The following is a 20519-nucleotide window of genomic DNA, read 5'->3' on the forward strand; positions in this document are numbered from 1 at the left end:
TTTATGAGCACAAACTTACCTTGAAATGTACTATACACTCAGTGTTTGATCAAAGCATTAACTTAGAAAAGCAATCTGGGGAGTGGGAGATGAGGAAGGCGCACCTGGGAAGTCAGGGTGGCTCAGGTCGCACAGACAGCGAACAGGAAACCTCTGGGCCCAGAGTCGGGAAAACATGGGGTTTAGGTACCATTTTTCCAGATACTTCCCTTCTTATCTTGATCCAGTGAATTTACGCCTGGATGTAAATTAAGATAATATTATCTGATGTATGGCTTTATCCTGAGATTTAAAGAGGAACCGTGTGGCAGTCACCGATACCTCCAAGCCCCCGTTTTTTGGTAATTTCTTCCTATGGAAACCACGTTTCAAAGATTATTAACTCTAAGAAGCTGTTCGTTTAGGAAAAAAGTAGTTCATATTTTTTCCATTTGTATTTGATGAAAATTCTGGCTGATACGCGTCTGGCCACTTAGCCCACTGAGTTCAGCAGTTCTCTCCAGAAGCAAAGATGGTGGACATTTTAAATGGCCCACCCAGGCTCATCCAGAATCACTATCTGATTTTGATCGTTCAAGAAAATTACAGTTTATGGTCCCCTATTTTCTACTTTCATGGACCTCAGAGAACTACTCTCTGTACAGAATGTAATTCTGTATTACGAATTGAAGTTAATTCTTAATAGAATTAGAGTTAATTTTCAATGCTGAGAAATTCTAATAAATGGACCTAAGATAGAACCCATGTCCTTTACATAAAAACCTTTTATATGTAGGAGATTTAAAACACCGTATTTGGGAAAAAAGATCCCTAGCGTTCTCATCGGGTACCTATCTATACGCGAGGGTCTGAAAGAGACGAGGTCCCCCCTCCCACACACTCTTCACAGCCTTCAGGAAATGAGGGCTCTTGTCCACCGTGATGACAAAATTACTGAAGAACTCTCTGTCTTCTCGTAATGAGACCTAACAACCCAGAAAACAGAGAATGCCAGGAAACGGCCTTGGAAGTAGAGTTCACCCTGGAAAGAGGACTGATATTTATAGAATTGTATTTGCCTGGCTTTCTTTTTCTGTTACCTCTTTGAATTCCCATAAGTATCCTGGAGGGTAATTTCTCCTGTTTTGAAAGGTGAATAAACTGAAGCTTCAGAGATAATGTGCCTAAGCTCTCATGCTAGTTGAAACAAAACAGCAGAAAGTCAAACCGAAGCCTTTCTTAATTCAACTCAGAATCTTTTCCATGGCCATGCCTTCCCAGGGAGCCCGCAAGTGGTCAGTAATTCCAGCCAGCCTCTCTGGCTCCTAACGTCCTCTTCAAATCTTTGGATGGATCTCTGGTACACCAGAAACCTTGGCTTAGATGAGAGAACTGTGATGTTCAGTTTTATGATCCTAGTAATTATTTCTTAAATTTACCATCAATTTTTTTTAAGAAAAGCATATGGAAAGAAAAACACACAATTTATAAACATACAGCTGGGTAAGTTTTCACAAGCTGGTTACATCCATTGAACGAGAATCTGAACTGAGCAGCAGGATCACTAACACCTCCTAAGACCCCTGCATGCTCCCTGCCAGCTTGCACTCAGCATCATGAAGGTGGCCGCTGCTGGCTTCAGCAGCTGGCCTCCATGTTCTGGGTCTGGTAGACACCGGGAAGCTGTGCCTGGTCGGTTCGTATCTGCAGTTGAAACTAAGTGCACTGTGTTCTCGATGCTCTTTGTAAATGGAAGTAGAAAGAAAACGGAAAGGTAAACCGGAAATAACGAGTGTCCCATCTCTGCACCATCCCCAGCGCCCTCCATGCCGGCGTACGAACTGGAGACCCCTCTGAATCAAACCGAGAACACAGTCACGGTCCTGCTGAAGCCTGCCCACAGCCGAGGCGCACCTGTCAGGTAACCAGCCGAGGAGAGGTGGTTTTAGGTGAAAACTGAAATCAACCTGGTTAACTTCTCAAAGCATGTGCTTTCTAGGGATTTGCCATAAACCTTGGTCAGCACGTAAACCCATATACATATTAGCTCTCTTTGAAAGAAGGGACTGAGGACAAGGAGAGAGGGCTTTGATGTGTAGTAATCAAGTATTGTGTGAGGAGTTGGATTCTGATGCAAAGTGTTGTTCCTTGAAGATAATGAACAGGAACCCCAGTCTGTTTGGAGGTGACTTTACTCCTAAAAGGTAAATGTTTGCTGGAATTTAGTTACCCATGTGCAAATGGCATTGGCATCCTGAGGCCTGTCTTTTAAATGGACCTTTGTGAGGTGTTTTTGTTTGTTTTGTCCACATGGAGTTTTAAGCCCTTAACCTTCAGTAAAGTGGCTAATTTCTCACTTGAATATGTAGTGTATAGCTGTCTTTTTAAAAAGAAACAGGTGATTGGAGAGACCACTGTGAAGTCTTTATTTGAACAGATTTCAGTTTATTACCACCTTGTAGGGCCCACTCCTCAGTCCATGATGATTTATATAGCTAAGAAACTACAAAGTGTAACTTTCACAGCAAATGAATAAAATAAATGTATTCTTCCCAAGAAGAAGCAAAGGTTTGCCTGAACGACTCCTGACGATGAACTTGGCATAAGCTTATTAATCTACATAAGTGAAATTTCTGCTTATTGCAGAGGGATTTGGATCCTTTGTACTATCAGAACAGATTCCCTTCAAAATAATCTATTACTTCAAATAGTGCTCTCCAAGGAAACATTTACATTCACGTTTAAGGCTGTCTGGGGTTTGTTTCCCTGTTCCTTTTGTAGAATTTTATTTCATTAACCTTTTGAAACCTGGTTCTGTTTGATCACGTTTTCATTGCTGTATCAAAGGGTGACCACTTGGACTTTGTTCTGCCTGAGAAGATATACACATATTTCAGGTCACAGGCTCCAGATTAAAAACAGACAAGCCTTAGTTAATAAAGAATTCAAATTAAGGTGGTATCACGAAAAATATTATTTGAAAACCTACAAAAGGTCATGAAACAGTTTTAGCTCACCCTGTTCTGCAGGTCAGCAGACCAGCCCATGTCAGGATTTAGGGTTGCCAGTCGGAGGTGCAGCCCGTAAGAAGACTCTGACATATGTAAAAGCTCTGTTCCAAGTGTCAGATACTATTTCTTCGAGAAAAGTGATGCCTCTGACACTGCCCAGGCCCTTCAGGATGGTCTGTGTGGTTCTGAGGGGTTGTGCTAGCTGAACGATGCCAGGCACACCCTCCTTAGATGGGCGTCCAAGACCCGAGTGCACCTACAGCTGTGGGTCAGACTTTTTTCACTCCAGAAAGCTGAACCATTATTGAATGAAAATTGACACTCTGACCATGGCCTTGAGAGCATCTTTTTTTTTTTTTCCAGATCAATTTAACAGTTGTCCAGACTCAGCAGTAGCCGACCATTAGAACAAGAGTCAGTGTTCTACTGCAGAAACGTCACGATAAAGTGAGGGGCTAGAGGTTGCTCACATTCAGTGCTTCCAAACTGAAGGAAGCAGGAACCCTAACCATTGCTCCAGTGTTCTTCTCTATTCTTACTAAACCTCCTTTTCACGGTTACTATTCTTGTTGCTTCTTTGCTTCAAACCCTTTCAGTCGCATTTCCATCCACATTTTTGTCTAGATCTTTCCAAGTCTCAGTTTCCGAGTAGTGTTTCTTTGGGCAGTGCGCGTTAGCCCTCCCCCAGCTCCCCTTTCCCGAGCCTCTTATACTGTCACTTGAGTCCCCAACTGCCATTCACACTTCCCATCATCTGCTTTGCTAAGACACTATTTTGTTGTCTTCTTTTATGCTTTTCTAGTCATTTTTGGAGACTTTGCAGCCTTACTGCTTAGTTAGTTGCAGACATCCTCAGGCTTTTGATTCTTGCATCTATGAAAGTACAGATTCAGATGCTGGTCAGAGTGTCCAAACACAGGTCTCACATCAGAGTGTCACCAGCCCACTCTCTGACTCTGCGAGGATTTCTGTTTATCTTGTCGCACCCTCTCTCATACTTGTCATGTGCCCAGTTTTCCAAGTCCAGCACTGCCTTGCTTTTATTCAGCCTCATCTTGCTATTAAGTAAGTGCTCCTGGCATTTTCCAGGGTCGTTTTGCATCCTGCCTCTGTTATGCCTCCTTCCACAATGTTAGCATCTTGAGATGAACAAGTTTACTGTCTGTGTCCATCATCGAAATCTCAGGTGCTGGAGTCATGGTCAGTTCTCAGGGCACCCAATTCAGTAAGCGTCACAGGGAAGTCCACTGCAGGCACCACCATTACTGGAAGGATGCTTGTCTTACTTAACTGGCTGAATTTTTTTGGCACAAATTTGAGAGAGGAAATTATCTCAAACTCACCTGTCAAAAATACTTTTTGCAGAAAAGTGAATATTCTTTTCAAGAGATTCATTATCATAGTACAGCATAATGGGACTGATTATCCATTGAGTAGATGGAAGACCGATATATCTAAAAAGACGAGTTTGGAAAAAAAAAAAAAAAGGTCCATAATACTCTCAATCTAAATGGGGTATATGAAAATTTTCAATTTCATTTAATGTTTAGAGAAATAAGAACTCTGATTAGGGAATCATAGGGACCTAAAATATAAAGCCATAATGTAGATTGAAACATTTGAACACATCTGGAAATTTGCAAAATGCACATGTAATCAAACTGCAATACAAGAAAGCTTTTCCCAAGTGATAAGATAAATAGCAGAAGAGGAAATGGAAGTGAACATCTGTTTGCTTTCCTGGGTTTTGCGCAGTATTATGTGTTCAAAAAAGACTGTCATCGTGTGATTTCCAAAACCCGTTCTTTCCACTGATTTGATTTTTCTCTAATCCATAGTCATTGTTGTTGAGAATTTAGTCACACTTCACTAAGGAAGGTGGTGGTATATTGATTCCACTAGAAACACTCAGCTTGGTTAATGTAGATTCTGGAAATTGCACTAAACTCTCAGTGTAAATGATTGTTGTCTTTTTATTGATCAGCAGATCAGCTCTGTCACATAAAAGTATTTAAATCCTGAGATGGCCAGGAAGAACACAAATTCCATCATTCCAGCCAGCAAACTAGCACCTAGGACAGAATTTTAATGTTTGTTCTTGGATTCAATTTTTTTTTCCTTAATAAAAGCTTAATTTTCTTTTACTCATTTAGAATCATCTCCTTTCTCTCTCTTCCCCTCCCTGCTGTTCATTACCTGCCGACATAGTCGCACAGAGAAGCCGCTTGTACGTGGCAGTGGAAGAGCCGTTCTGAATAAGGAGTGAATTTAACACAAACACTTGTGCTTTTCTTCCACTAGCAAGCATTCTCTCTGATTCTCCCTTTGTGGTGTATGGATTTGTATATAGTCTGCTGTGAGCAACACCCCTGGTAGTGATGTTTTATATCTTCCGATGACCTGTAGCTTGAGACTCAGTCACCCTTTTGTCATTTTCCTCTTTAGGCATTGCTGCTCCGATGTGCTTGTAAATGTTCTGGAGCCCTATGTCTTCTTAATTAAAACTCAGTGCTTGAATATGTCAACTAATTAAACATTTTCATATTCATTTCAGTGAAACGTTCAATGATTACCCAATCGTTCTTTGATTCATTCATTCAGGAGAAACTGTTGGGTGGGGAAAACATCTATTACAGTTGTGTGTCCACAGGGACGGGAGGAGGGCGATAATCACATCAACAACCAAGACGTTGAAACCGGTGCTTGAGCCTGTGAATGCAGTTCTAATTCACGCCACCCACTTTGCTCTCCTAATGGAGCGGTGGCCCCAGTTATTTTAATGCTGTTGTGGGGGAGCTTACTCAGCGGTTGTCTTCTCAGTTGATTGTGCCCTGGACCGTTACGTTTATTTTATTTTACGTTTATCTTTATTATTTTAAGAAGACCCTTTCCCTATTTCCTGATTCTTTTAAATTTTTATTTATTTTTTAATTTTTATTTATTTTTTAATTTTTATTTATTTTTTAATTTTGTGGGGAGATATAATTTGATTGGTTGGTTTAATGGAGATGCTGTGGATGGAACGCATCACTGCGTGCATGCTAAGCACACGCTCTACCACGCAGCTGTACCCTCGCCACCACCCACCCCCACCCTTGACCTCGGACAGTCGTGTTTAAAAAGCAATTTGTGAATCGTTTCTGTTGCTGAGAATCAAGGCCAAAATCTTAAAACTAATAGGTGCTTCACTGTATTATGAATGAACAGGTCAGAGAAGAGGGTATCAGGAAAGGAAGATGTATTTTGCTGTACTTTTTAAAACAATGTGTCCTAGGTAAGTGAAATTTCAAATGGAATAGGAAATATTTCTTGTTAGTAAAAGGTAAGCATAACTCCTTTGTTCATCCAAAACACCTCTGATTTAAAAACAGAAAGACTTGTGTCATATAACAACTGCAGTTTCATATATGAGTCAAAAATTTGTTTATTTTTATATAATGTGTCCAGATTTCTATTAAACTGCGTGGGCCTTGAGTTCATTATCACAGTAGAATGTGTGTTATTTTCATTTCCTCCTGTCATTTTTTCCCCGATGCTGCTTTGTCTTACGTAGTGAAGTAGGAAATATGTACTGATATTAAAGCCTCCTTGTTAACTTCTAATATTTCCTGCTTAACTCAAATTACTAATCAAATATGCTTTTGTAACAAATTAGACAGAAAATTAAAAATGCATCACAGGATGTTGTTTTTATCATTAGTGAGCTCTTTGTCCTTTGAAAAATCCGCGCTGTAATCATAGAAGGAGAAGGCCAAGTGTTCATTCCATTGAGGATAAATAGGCACTAAAGCAGTTGCGTTGATTTTAAGAAAGTGCGTCATTCGTCCCAGACGTGTTGGACTTGATCCTGGGGCTGTATGGGAAACGAGCTGCACTCTTCTGTGGGTCGTCAGCCTGCTCCCACGCCCCCAGTGGGATGTCACACGACAGTTTCTGTTGAAGGGACTGAGCACGCGAGTGTCAGGGAGTCTGTGGTACCCACCACCTCAGAGGCCACCGTGGAACTAACCCTTTGGCAGTAAACAGAGAGAAAGCAACCATTATTCCTGCTGTAAGGTGGGAGATAATCCTGCATTTTTGTCCTAAGAAGTTTCTTGTTTTAGGAATTACAGTTGTTGACATCTGATTGGCCATGGTTTAGAAGTTTGATGTTATAAAGTATGGTCGAGGTTGTTTTTAAAAAATTTTTTTCAGGCAGCGGCAATCCATGGAATTGTCTGCCATCTGTAAGTCCAAGGCCTTACTCTGTTGGCACCCACTTCGGGGATGCCCCCTTCATGCAGGGAGTCTAAGCACTTCAACATTACAGGGTTCTTGAGAGGATTAAATGAGGTAATGTTTCTAAAACACTTCAGACCATACTTTGCACACGCTAAAAGCTACGTAAGTGTTTTTTCTCGCTCTGACACTCTTCAGACTGTACCCATGGGAGGTTTGTGTTGTTTCTTTTCATCTGACCAGCTCTAGTCCTCTAACTTTTCCTTTGTCTCATTCTATTCGAATCCAGTATTGCAAAAAATCTAATATGATGTGGAAAATAACTTAAGAGTTTAACAATGGTCTGTATCAATAAAATCCGAAACAGAATTCCTGTGAACTCTGATATCTCTACTGCATTTAAAAATTTGACCGCCTCTGGCTACCTGTTTTATATGTTTGCCAGTTTGGGGGGATTGGTATTATAATAGGTAATGAACGCTACTCCAGCCCCAATTCTGTACAACAGCTCTTTAAAAAAGTGAGGTGTTTCCTGTTGACCCTGAGTCCTTATTAGCTCATAGTGGTTTTTATCAGCTCTACTGAATACAGCTGACCCTAAAACAAAAAGGAAGCGATCTTCTGTTTAGAGCCACCCTGAAAGTGCAGTTTGCAATGTCGAGACAAGTCGCCTGCTTGGCTCAGTGGAGGCCGAAGTTCTCTTCACCCTTGAAGCATCTGATGCCTCTTCCCCTTTCTTAAAAGAGAGATATTTGTGATTCAAGAACCATTTTATCATCATTCAGTCATTATGATTACGTTCGAATTTATTTTCCAGATTCTGAAAATTATCTTTCTAATCAGAATAGTTTTGTCCAATAGTTTGATCTTGGCTTAGAGGTAAATAGTGATTTGCAAATGTATTTTTTTTATTTGTTCATAAAAAAGTTTGTCTTTTTATGTTACTTTCTTGCCAGAATGACAGTGTTATTTTGTGAAAGAAAAAAACTATAGTGTAGAATCTTGCAATGCAAAGTTTACCTTAAGAGCCAGAGATTCTGTAACTTAAAAGTAGGTTCATTTTAAATTAACCTATTATAAGTCAACATATAATTTCAGATCTAAGCAATGCTTTGCTCTAAATTAATTAGAAACTACTAAATCTATCAATAATTAATAATCAATTACAGCCTAAAATACAGGATAGTATCAGGTGTCATACACAACCTTTTGGACACATGGAATCACTCTTTGCCCCTTTGGCATGCTCCTTTGGCATAACTGTTCTAATACTCAAATAAATACTCTGATTATGCATTACTTAAGTTGCAAACCTCACTTTCTAAGATGAGTTCTAGGATATAAGGAAAGAACATACTCTCTGGAGTTAAATGAGCCTAGTTCCAAATCCTAGCTCTCTCAACAACCAATTTCTTACCATCTCTGATCCTCAGGTTGCACACCTTTCCAGAGCAAGGATGGTACCACCTTAGCTCTCAGAGCTGTTGTTGGGATTCCATTGACTAGTCACAAGCACAGTCCTAATACCTGGGGATACCAAGGGACCTGCCGTGGGCTCTCTTCTCTCGTGGGGTTGGCACTCTAGACACAAGAAAACAGCACGGAATGTGTCCCCTATGGCAGGGGTGAGGACGGGTGCCAGGGAGCCTCAGGGCAGGGGCTGTGCGTGGGAGGATCAGGTAAGACTTCAGGGAGGAGCTGACTCTCGAGCCAGGTAGCTGAATCTCAGCAGATGGACGTTGTCCAAGAGATGTAAGTGCCATGGAGCTGTGATGCAGGGGAGGTTAAGTATGTGGCAGGGACTAAACACTGAACAAGAAGGATAAGTTCCAGGAGGGCTAGGAGGACTAAGTTTTCCTGACCTGAGGATGAGAAGTGTGTTATGATCACAGAGGGGTGGGGTGGATGGAGCGGGAGGGAGCTTGGGGCTCGGTTGGACGATGTTATATCCACACCACGGAGTGGAGGTGTGTCCAGTAGGCAGTGAGCAGCCGTTCCAGGGACTCAGGTAGGGGGAAATGTCAGGAAGATCAGCTGCAGCGGGGAGGGTGGGTTAGCCGGTGGGGCGTGGGAGAGGGCCACGGATGAGGCACAGCCCAGAGAGCATGCCAGCCCTGCCAGTGCTCCTTTTCTTGGGCCCCGTGAAGGTACCGCTCTCTCTTGGGGAAGGAGTCTTGTAAATGCCAGGTGCTAATTTTTATGAGAAATAGGGCCTAGAGGAACCGAAAACACTTAGTTTTATTAGAAGAGACTGTATCACCTAATCAGAGTGATTGGTGACATTAACTGTTTCAAGTATTATTAAAGTAAAGACTGGGACACCAGAAATTGACAAACTAGCTTAGCAAAGACTCTCTGAGCATTTACTAGAAATTACTTAGTGTGTGAATATTTTTATTTCTGTATTTTTTGTCAGTTCCACATTCACATTACTAACAGCTATTTAGTTTCACAAAACAACATCGTCTGTCATATTAAGTTAATGCTGTTCATTTCAACATTGCTGACTGTGTGACATTCCTTATATTTAACTTCCAAATATGTTTGTGTTTTATAGTTGCTTAAGAGATACAAGCCTTTTACTTTTTTCTTTTAATTCTTATTTTTTATTGAAGTGTAGTCAATTTACAGTGTTAGTTTTAAGTGTACAGCAAAGCGATTCAGTTATACATGTACATATATATATATAGATTATTTTCCATTATAGGTTATTATAAGAATTGAATATACTTCCCTGTGCTCTACAGTAAGTCCTTGTTGTTCTTCTTCTTTCTTTTTGTTTATTCTTTATTTATATATTTAACTTTTTTTTTCATTTTTATTGAAGTGTGGTCGATTTACAACATTAGTTTCAGGTGTACAGCAAAGCGATTCAGTTATACATGTAGACAGGTGCATGTATTTTTTTTCAGTTTCTTTTCCATTACAGCTCATTACAAGATACTGAACATAGAAAATCCCAGTTTTCATACGCAGTCAACAGGTGGCAGGTTCGTCCCTCTTGCTCCAAGGAAGCTTCTGGATCTGTGTCTCTTGCTTATCTCTGCCTCCCTTTGCTGTGCCGCCCTGACCCCGTTGCCCCGAGCCCGTGAGATGATTACATGCATCGGGATGCGTTTGCAGCGCCTACTGGCTGATGTGGTGGGGCCTTTGCTCACGGGAGCCGGAGGGCTCGTGCTCCTCCCGGCTCCAGAAGGAACAGGAACAGATGCCCCGGGAGCTCAGCGGACGAGTGTGGCTCACTCTTGGCTGGGCCAGGGAGGGCCTGAGTTGCTTGCACCGTTTCTCCCTTTCTCTTGCCTGCTGCCCACTAAGGCACCCATGCTTGTCCCTGCCGAGGTCCCTGTCTGAGGTGGGAACTACAGGTGACGTGAGTGTCCTGTTTGGCGGAAGTGCCATATGTTGTGCGTGGCTGTCTCCCTAGAGGTGTGAGCACCCCCACCGCACTGCCCAGAAGCCCAGAAGCCGTCGTCGGGGGAGGGAGCAGGCTCCCTGAACTCACTGCCCTTTGACGAGAGAAAGTTCTGTATCTGTCCCCACGCCCTATCTGGACCTCTCATAAGCGTTAACAGTGGAATAATTTCAGTCTCAAAAAAATAATTTCAGTCTCAAATGCAGTCTCAATTGCAAACCCTGAGTGCCAATAGGTTGCAAATGCCTTGAATCCAACAACATAGCACCTAAGCAATGAATCTCAGTGGTGCTGTGTCGTTTGCTCTTGGGAACCGCTGGGGCGTCCTTGTCACGGCTGTCGATTCTGGGGAGTTCAAGGGATGCGTTTGTAGAGGTGCTCCAGGCCGAGACTGACGGCCTTCGGGAGAGAGGGGCTGGGAAATCTCGACAAAGACTGACTGGTTCGACTTAGATGTGCCTCCTTTTCACTTTTTAAAAGCACTTAAAGTATTAAAACCACATCCAGGATGCTGCTTAGAGCTGTGGGCTTTCAGAGCCAAGGAGCTGCTCAGAGAGGACCCGGCGTCTTCCTCAGGTCGCAGGACCTTGTGATCCTGTTGGGGGAGCAGGCGCAGCCGTGTTACGAACACTGTTTCATGTCATTCTCTTCAGCAGATCATTTTATCAGCAGGCACTTAGAAATAGATACAATGCGAGTGCTTATGACAAGAACTTTAAGCACCCAAAAGTGCTGATGTGCCTTTGGTTTCATAAAAACTTATTTTATTAAGTGTATTATTATCTTACGCTTGTGTTGGTTACCAGTATTTGGTTTTCAGCCTCTTGATTTGATTAATACTCAGTGCTTTAGTCTGTTAGGTAGCAGAACGATTGGGGAGCAGTGTTAGTTTTTCCCCCGGTATTATCGTACCCTTTGGAGTATTTCTCTAACTGCGTCCCATTTTTTTTCACTTCTCCACATTTACCTAATCGTGTTTTTCTGTCAGCATCAGTACTTTTTTCTGCTCAGTGAGAAGTGGTAAGACGCCTGTGAGGTTATTAGTATCTAGTTAAAATCCTTGCCCTTTGTAGCATTGCAAAGTGTTATAGGAAACTTTAGGGTTGACCCTTGGCTATTATTCACTGAGGCTTCATTTGTTCACCAAATATCTGTTGAGCAGTTTTACGTTCAAGTCACCATGCTAGGATGGTGGTGAGCTGTATGGGAGAGTCTGGAGTGCACTGAGCAATGTGACAGGAGGGTGGGGTCTCAGCGGTGGGTCAGGATGTGACCTGACATCCTCAGGTTTCAGCTGAGGTGGCCAGTCAAGGGCTGGAAGGCAGGTGTCCGTCGGTTGGTGGGTCGGTCTCCCAAGGAGAGGCGCCCCCTCGGAGGTCCTCGGAGTAAATGCAGGTAAAACCACACACAGGGAGTGACGTTCGACCGGTACTCAGGAGTATTCGTTAGATTATGAATTCGATGCTGAAAGTGAGCATTGTCCTAGGCTAATCGTTGTGTAAAATGTATGTAAATGTAACAGGAAACGCAAAATGATCACACAATGATTCTCATAATTCCGCTTCTGAATATCATTCAGTACCTCAGACCTAATTAAGTGTGCAATAACTGTTGAATTGAACCTCATCTTTTTCTTGTGAGCAGAAGTCATTATCACTGAAACCTTTATAGGTAAGAAGCTGAAGGTCTGAAATCTCCTTTTAACTAGTTGGATATATAAGGAAGAAGCCGGGCCTAAGTGTATATTCTCATCTCTAAATAAAATTTCAATACCATGACCCCGTCTAGTGCAGAAGCGTAAAAAAATACCCTACCTTTACCCTTGGATCAATCTTATTTTTTTTAGTGAGAAGAGAAATTCAGAAAGACGACTGCAAATAAGCCGTTGCTGTGAACTCAGACTTCAGCTGGAAGGTCACTATAATCTGGCGTGTCTGTACCGACTCCTTTAAAACTTGTCCTGCTCTCACCTCTCAGGGTCACTGACACCCCCCTTTCCGCCTTTACCTTCCATCCCCGGTAGATGGGAAAGGGGCTGGGTAGTGGGCCAGATGAGCAGGGGGATGGATGGTTACCTAGACTGTCACTCTGCAGTGTGCACAGATGTCGAATTACAATCCTAGACACCTGAAATTTACATTTTTGAAAAAGCTGGGAACCTTGAAGAATTACTACAAAGAATTCTCATCAAAATCAAATAAAAATGTAACGAAGGCTGAAAAATTAATTACTAGCTAATTGATTAGAAGAAAAATGCTCGCATGGGCCAGGAACCTGGGGCTTGCATCTGGGCCGCGCTGGTCACTACTGTGGGACCTTGCGCCACCCTGTGGGCTCTGAGTCTTTCTTTGGTTCTGAAATTGAAGTCCAGTGCACTCCCCAGCCATTTCAGCAGCGCTGTCATGAGAGGAAGTGTAGGTGGAAAGAGAGTTCTTGGTCAACTGAAGTGCTAAGAAAAGGGTAAAACTATAATAACCGGGTCTGGCTTCACCAAACAGGTGGATAAGATTGCTGTTCAGTTTTTACTCCCTGTATTCTGTGCTTTTGGTAATTGCTTAAAATTTCTAATCATTACAACCCTTTAACTTTTATGCCAACATACTTCAGTTATCACTTAAATAGGATCTACGTTATAATGGAAACCCATACTTTGACAACAATTTTATGGTAGTCGTAAGAAATGTGTGTTTGCATGAATATTGTGGGTTCATTCTGTAAGATCATCAGAGTTTTAGAGGACCTGTTGTTCCATCCAGACATCACAGTGGTGAGAACGCATCGTTGGTTGGAGGAGTTACAAATAATGGCCCTTTCTTGGGAAGGAAGGTGCGGAGGGGTTCAGCATCATACAGTACGCAGCCACCCACGGCGTGGAGTTCAGAGATCCTGGGTTTACATCCTGGTGCTGATCTGCCCTGTGCTCCTGGGCAAGTGGGGAACTGTTCTGTCTCATTCTCCTCCTCGATTAGACTTGAGTGATAATGTCTACCTCAGAGGGTGGCCAGGAGGTTAATGACAGTGAGCAAAGCCCTCAGGACAGCCTCTGACACGCAGACGTCCTCTGCTCGATGTGGGAAGGCTTTTCTTACTTCCTGTTGATGCTCTTCTGGTCTGTAATGATGACAGTCACTTGTAGATAACACAGGAACCCCTTTTATTATACCTGCGTCTTAGGAAATTTTCTGGGTCCTAATAAAATATTCCTGAACCTCAGTTACGATCTGAACAGGAATAATAATTAGGAGAATAAAGAGCGAGGAGTTGTTGTTACTTGGATTGAGGAGCTATAATGTGACAGGCCCGGGCTCGGTCCTTTGTGGAGTGGTTTCCAGTCGCCCAGAGAAGACTAGTCAGATGCCTATGCTCCGTGCGCAGATAGGGGAACTGAGGTCTGGGGTGGTTAACAGCCTTGCCCTCTCTGTGCGACACTGTGTGACCCATGGGAGGCACACTGTGCCTCCTGGGAGGCATCCCCACCACAAACATCGTCCCTGCAGAATCTCTTTGGAGCCAACACGGTTACATTTTCCTTTGCAGATGTGGGCTTTTCTGCAAACTTAACGTCCTTTGTTGAGAAGGTGTTGAGAAGATAACATTACACCTCTGTTTCTAGGTTACGGTCATTGAAATCTTTGGGGTCGATCTCTAATACTTAGTTCTTGGAAGTTAAAAGCAGAGCTTTTTTACAGTTGTTGTTTTCTTCATGATGGTCTGTAAGCTAAGACTTTTTTCATTTTCCTGGTCAAGCCTAACTCCATCAGAACCGCCTGGCTGTAAACCAGCAAAATGTCGAGTGCTTGAAGGACTTGGATCGAACAGATTTGTTTTCATGTATTGAATTGTTTGAATCAAATTCATCAGTCTGTCTTTGTTGATATGCAGGCTCTTTTTCATTTCACTGTTTCTAATAGTCCCCCGTGAATAAAGAAAGAAAATGCCAGTTCTTTCAAAATGCTTATTAATAGTTTCTTAATTGTTCCCTCTTATTTACTGAAGAAATGTGAACTGTAAGGGCACCTTAAACCCTCTGGGCTACAGGTGGTTTTGTCACAGTTTTTGAATCTTCTGTCTGTTGCTAAAATTGTTTAATGAAAGGAACTCTAAATACCTGACTTCCAACCAAAAATGTTTCCTTTTTTCACTGGGGTACACGTAATCACAGAGACCCAAATGTCATTTGATGGTAAAACCTCAGTTTTATATTACGACATTGGTTTGGTTTTTTTTTAAGACTTATTATAGCTGAACTGCTACAGTGCGTGTTCACAAAAGGGGCTAAATCCCTGATTACCACGACCACCAGCCTTTACCCACCTGACTTTAGGTGAGTTTCATCGTCTTGCAAAATACTCTGGATTCCTTTACTGCCAGGGATCAGGGATCATTTTTATGAAAGTTGCTTTGAGGATAACAATGTCAGGCAGCTCTTGGAAAATTCATTTTGGAAACTGAGTTTGTTCTTCGAGAACCCTTGAAAAGAAGCTCCAAGAATGGCAGGGGAAGCTATTAAGGACAGAGGTATTGGAGCGTTTATACAGTGAAACTTAATTTGACTTTCCCTCGAACTCCATTTCAAACGTGCTTTGGGGCGTGAAAGTAAAGGGCCCAGCTTCCCTTCCCCTGTTTCTCACATTTTCTTTTTTTCCAACATACTCCCGTCTGAAGGAGTCCGGATATTAGATGGGAGCTCCAGTCTGGTGGTCCAGGCCTCCCAGGCAGGTGCACAGGCCCCCTCACCGGGGGGCATCGCTGGGCCTTCCATGGAGAAGGCAGAGCAGTGAGGCTGCCTGGGGACCAGGGAGGCCAGCAGGAGCCCCCAGTGCCAAACCTAGCACCACCTCAGAAACAACACAATACATCATTGTGGACCCAACCATAATGATTACAATGGATAGCGAAAGAAGTACTAGAATTGAGAAATTATGGACCTTATAACCTGCGGAGTGATGACAGAAGCTAGGGAAAGTAGTTCCCAGTTTGCCTGAGGGTGATCTTGGGAGAGGTGGAGGGCGCAGGCGCCTGTCCACTGTCCGCCCAGAAAGCAGGGCACCTCCGTTCTTGTTCCTCGCCCTGGCATCACAGGGGGATGTGGCCAGAACAGCCAGCCCGGCTGCCATGCCCGCAGAGCATTCTTCCAGGAGCTGGGCGGTGTGGAAGCTGTGAGGGGGGCCCTGCCACTCCTGGGGTTCCTCTGGGGGAACTCGGGGGCTCTTGGGGCAGGTCTGCTGGGACCTTGCAGTGTCTGAGCCAGAGCCTAGTCTGCTACCCTGCTTCCTCTGTCCTGTTGATGAAGGGCCGTCCTGGGCACCGGGGGTGTTTCCAGCAGTCTCTGGTGAGTCTGATGGGAAGACGTGTTGGGACGTCGGTGGGGTTTCGTCCGCACAGGTGGCTGTAGGGAATGGAGATTGGGAAGCCAAGGACATTTTCTTTTCTGTTTGTTGTTGTTGCTTTATCTTTAATTTAGGGAGAAAGTGGGTGGCCAGAGGCAGCACAGGACAGTCTTCAGGTGGCAGTGGCAGTCGGAGCGTTTGGGCACGCGGTCCAGGGGCCAGGTGTCCTCAGGGGGGTTGATGGGGACCCTCACCCTCCTCCCCTGCACCGCTTGCACTTTGTACAAACCTGGGGCAGCTCCTTGTCCCAGTTCTTTGTTGGAGGGACCTACTTCTAACACCCTGAGGCTGCGCTTCCCAAGGGTGGGGACAGTCCGTGCCTCGCTCATTTGTTTCTTCCTTCTACTGCCTCGGTTTGTGCTCTGAGCAGCGCCCCCTTCAGTGCACCTGCCGTCTGCCCAGTGGAGTTTATATTCCAGGTCACCTGGCCAGCACTCTTGCTGCTTTTAGGGGCTGAAAGATTCTGAATTGAATAGTATACAAACATACAATAATGAAGCTATTTAGTGTGGCTTTGATAGTATTTGGTTTCTTTAGTTTTATTCAAGTCACCGGTGCTATTTAAGAAAAACAAGCTTTAAAAATGGTAGCTGACTTTGAATTCTAATTTTTAGAGTCATATGTTTGTTACGAAATTGCGATGATTCAATTACGATAAACATCAGTGGAAAGGAGAACGTGCAAAGGAAAATGTCTTGGCTTCTTAAAAGGGGGAGAAGTCACTCTTGGAAGATGTTCCATCTCAGGCTGATTTACTCGAAATTTGGTGCCTGTTGTGAAGAAGAACAACACGTGGCCTCTTACATGGCTCCTCAGCCGAGTCTGACGTTCTGGGTGTCCTTTTATTGTCCCAAACTTCCATAACTGAAGGATTTTCTTTCTTCCTGCCCTCTGTTCACAATACAGTGCTGTAACTGAGTGCGTATTTCTTGCCCAGCCTTTCAGCTGTAATTAATATTTTATTATATCAGATTTTAAAACTAGCAGAGCTTCAGGGGTACAGGGCCATGTGCCCAGGCCTAGCTCACACGTGTGCACACACGTGCAGAACACTAGTAACTCAGGGATGCCAGGCAAGCACCTTACGATGAATTACAGCCAAGAAGACATAAATTGTACTTGTGGCACCCTGAAAGTCATCCACAGCAACCTTACCTAGACCAGAGCCGGACAAAGAGACATTAAAGTTGCCAGTATAGACTGTTCAGCCCCGCAAGTCAGTTTCTGCTGTGCGGCGTGCTACCCAGTGCCCATTGTCTGTGTAAAACTAGTTCTCAGTCTGCGTCTGTGAGCACATGAGCAGGATGTGCGCGGACGGCTGCTTCCAGCACGAGTGTCACGTGAATCCTAGTCCCGCTGACAAACGACTCCAAAAAAGCACTGAATTCTCATCAAAAGCAAATAAAAATGTAATGAAGGCTAAAAATTAATTATTAGTTAATTAATTAAAAGAAAATACTCACGTGGACCAGAAGCTTGGGGTTTGCATCATGACCTTTCTTTCCCTAATTTTAACCCAGTGACAATATTTTTATGATGTAGTTTGGTTGTACCAGGTCATTTGGATCATGAGGGTGTCATTTCAATAAATGCTGACACGTTTAAAGAACAGGTGTGACTGAAAAAAGAACAAGAAGGAAATAAATTCTGAATTAATACGTGTATTTTACATGCTTTGCATATAATTGATACTTTCATTTTCCCTCACCCCTGGAAAAGTTAATCTTTAAGAAAATATTCATAGTAGACTCTATTCTTTTTTTTATACCTAGGGAATAGATGGTTTTTAACAAAAATTGAAAATCGAGCTAAAAGTCACTATTAGATACCATGAAATGAACATCATTCTAAGTCCTTGAAATGATCAGGGGTGCCAACTTTAAAGGACCAGCAAAAGCAACAGTGAAATGGATCGGTATGTCCCCACCTCTCTCCTCTCCTGCTTGCCTTCCGTTCTGCTATCCGGCTGGATCACCCTTCAATATTTTATGCTGTTATCAGCATAAACAGAATAAGTGGATACGAAAAATGGACTTACAACTAAGGGTTTAATCTTGAAATGAATTAGGGCACAGATTTTAAAGTCAATTTGAAATCTGCAGCAGGCATCCCCTCCAAGTCTTCGAAGTTAGAACATTTCATCACGTTCGAACTTCCGGGTTTAACAGAGTACGTGAAAGATGTTCAGGTGTTCTTTTCTAGTTTATACTTCGTGTGCTCTTCTGCATAAATGCAGATTTCTCAGTCTCTTTCTAAAAGCCGTAGAGTTTTGTTGTAGAAAGGCCTAGCATAAATTAAACTTTAAATTAAATTTCATTCCATAAGGAAGTTTGGATGTGGTGATGTCACATTTTTTGGCAGATTCATCTCCACGATGGATGGTGCCTTCGTACTGCAAATGCTGCAGGAAGGTTTTATGTTACTTTAAATTCCAGAACAGTGGTGGAGGAAGGCTAGGAATGGAGCGACTTTAATAAACAAAGGGAACATGAGCAGTACTTTGAAAGGAGAAGAGAATTTTAATTCAGCTCACAAAGCTAGAAACTTCTCAGTTTCCATCCTCGAGAATTTGCTTTTTTAAAATCATCCTTTAAGGAAAAACATTCAGATAGTGAGGTTTTCAAGGCTGCTTTTGAGATTACAGTTGTGGTTGGAAAGATCTTACGAAACTCATCAGTGAAATGACGTTATTCGTACAAATGAGAAACACATTAGTCATAAAGTTCTGTCACGGTACTGTTGACCTGGATGCCAATAATGTGCTCATTTCCATCAGGGAGGCAGTACCCTTTGGCAACTGGGCAGCAGATAGGATTCAGCCATTTTTCATTAGCACTTGGACTTTGATAAAAAGGAATAGAAAAGAGCTGCTTGACCTTTCTGTGCTTAAATTATTAAAGAGCAAATAGATTTGAGGTCTGGATGCTTGCAAATCTAATTTGTCTTGTGGAGCAAGGATGAAAAGACATTTTGGGTTTGAAATTGCTCTGGTCAACTTAGTTCTTCCCTTAATGCATCTGAAGATGAGTCGATGGTAGCCATTTAAAAAGTAATGTATCTGGAGCAGAGTATATGGTAGGACATACCAGCTGGCTGAAAGGGGGGCCCATTAAATAATCATTTCGTTCTCCAATTTTCAGCTGATCCTCATAAAATTGGTGCTTGGGAAAAATTAATTGTTTTCCTTCATATTCACTTAGATGGCATTTAAATTACAAAGTGAAATTTTCTTCCTCCGAATATCGAATATCAAATGTTCAAATATCATACTTTTCAAGGTAAAGCAGGACAGCCCCTGGCACGGACTAGGCACTGAAAAAAGACTTACTGAGTTAATAACTGAGTATAGTTGGGAAAAATTAGCAAAGTTGGGGGGGGGGTGAAGATGGATGGAAAGTGTGAGAGATGGAGATGAGAGAAGCGGGGTAGGATGCGGCTTCTGAGTCCCTCCAGTTCATGCTTACTTGTGGGTTATTCTGGGTAGACTTGCCATCTCACCAGCACTCTCGTCACAGGACCTTTTTCTTGGTCGTTTCCTCCTCTGTTAACTCTTGGGTGGTCAGGAAATGAATACAGAGTAAACTTAGGATGGCATTTTAGTAAAGCAAAGCATGTTAATGAGTATCAGTGTATTTCCTCCCCACTACTACGTATAAAGTATCTAAACTAGAAATTACTTCAGGACGATGCTGCGCTTCCAGAAATAGGACTTCATGGTCCACTTCGTTCTAGGTGACATAAGATGCAGAAATGACTAAATCACGCTCATCCTTCTCCAGGACCATACAAGACTTAAAATTAGCAATCAGAGGGCACAGATGACTCTAAGTCTTCACAGCAAACGTGTTTTTGTGAGTTTGGAGCAGAGTGAGAGAATGTCAAATGGGGGGACAGATGGTAAGCCCCCAAGAGAGGGTTCATGAGAGGGTCCCAGTCTTTTTACAAGGTAGGGTCACCTGCTGAGAGTGACAGAAGATTTCAGGTGTTGGGAAGATGCATTTAGGTAACAACCTCAGGACCAGACCAGGGTGAAGGCATAGAGGAGAGGGTATTTGTGGCAGGAGAATTCAAGCTGTCTGAGTGGCTGTGCTGATCTTTCATCTAGTGGAGTGAGAATCGAGTTGAGAAGCAGGTGATCACTGTGTCCAGGGCTGTGTGTGATGAAGTCCCTGGGAGGGACCAGAGCTGCAGAGGACACCAGCCAGATGCTGGTGTCGCTGCAGAATCCAGGAGAGTGTGCTCCCTGGAAATCAGCCACGACATAGACAGAGAAGGAATTGAGGTCAGAGGCATGGTTACAGTCTATAGCTCTCTTGATGGGATAAGTGAGAAAGAGTTGCTACACGACACTCAAGATATATTGATCACGGGATCTGGTGTGTGTGTGGGTTATGTCAACCTGAGCAAGTGAAGATGCCCGGGGTGTAGTTTCGCAGGAGTGCCTTAACCAGGACTTTGCAACAGGTGCTGCTTGGACGGTGTCAACTGATGGTCAGGAGACCCCGTGTG

General features: G+C 43.1%; 1 protein-coding gene across 3 annotated transcripts in view; it reads left to right on the forward strand.

Moving 5' to 3' along the window:
* Positions 1–20519, forward strand: part of PTPRM (protein tyrosine phosphatase receptor type M) — a 605094-nt gene that overhangs the window by 361410 nt on the left and 223165 nt on the right. For all 3 annotated transcript variants that reach the window (XM_031439160.2, XM_064481603.1, XM_031439166.2), the window contains exon 11: positions 1798–1900. In XM_031439160.2, coding sequence (XP_031295020.2) covers positions 1798–1900 — 103 coding nt within the window. The remainder of the gene's footprint in view (positions 1–1797; positions 1901–20519) is intronic.

Source organism: Camelus dromedarius, chromosome 32, assembly GCF_036321535.1.
Source record: "Camelus dromedarius isolate mCamDro1 chromosome 32, mCamDro1.pat, whole genome shotgun sequence".
NCBI classification, from domain to species: domain Eukaryota; kingdom Metazoa; phylum Chordata; class Mammalia; order Artiodactyla; family Camelidae; genus Camelus; species Camelus dromedarius.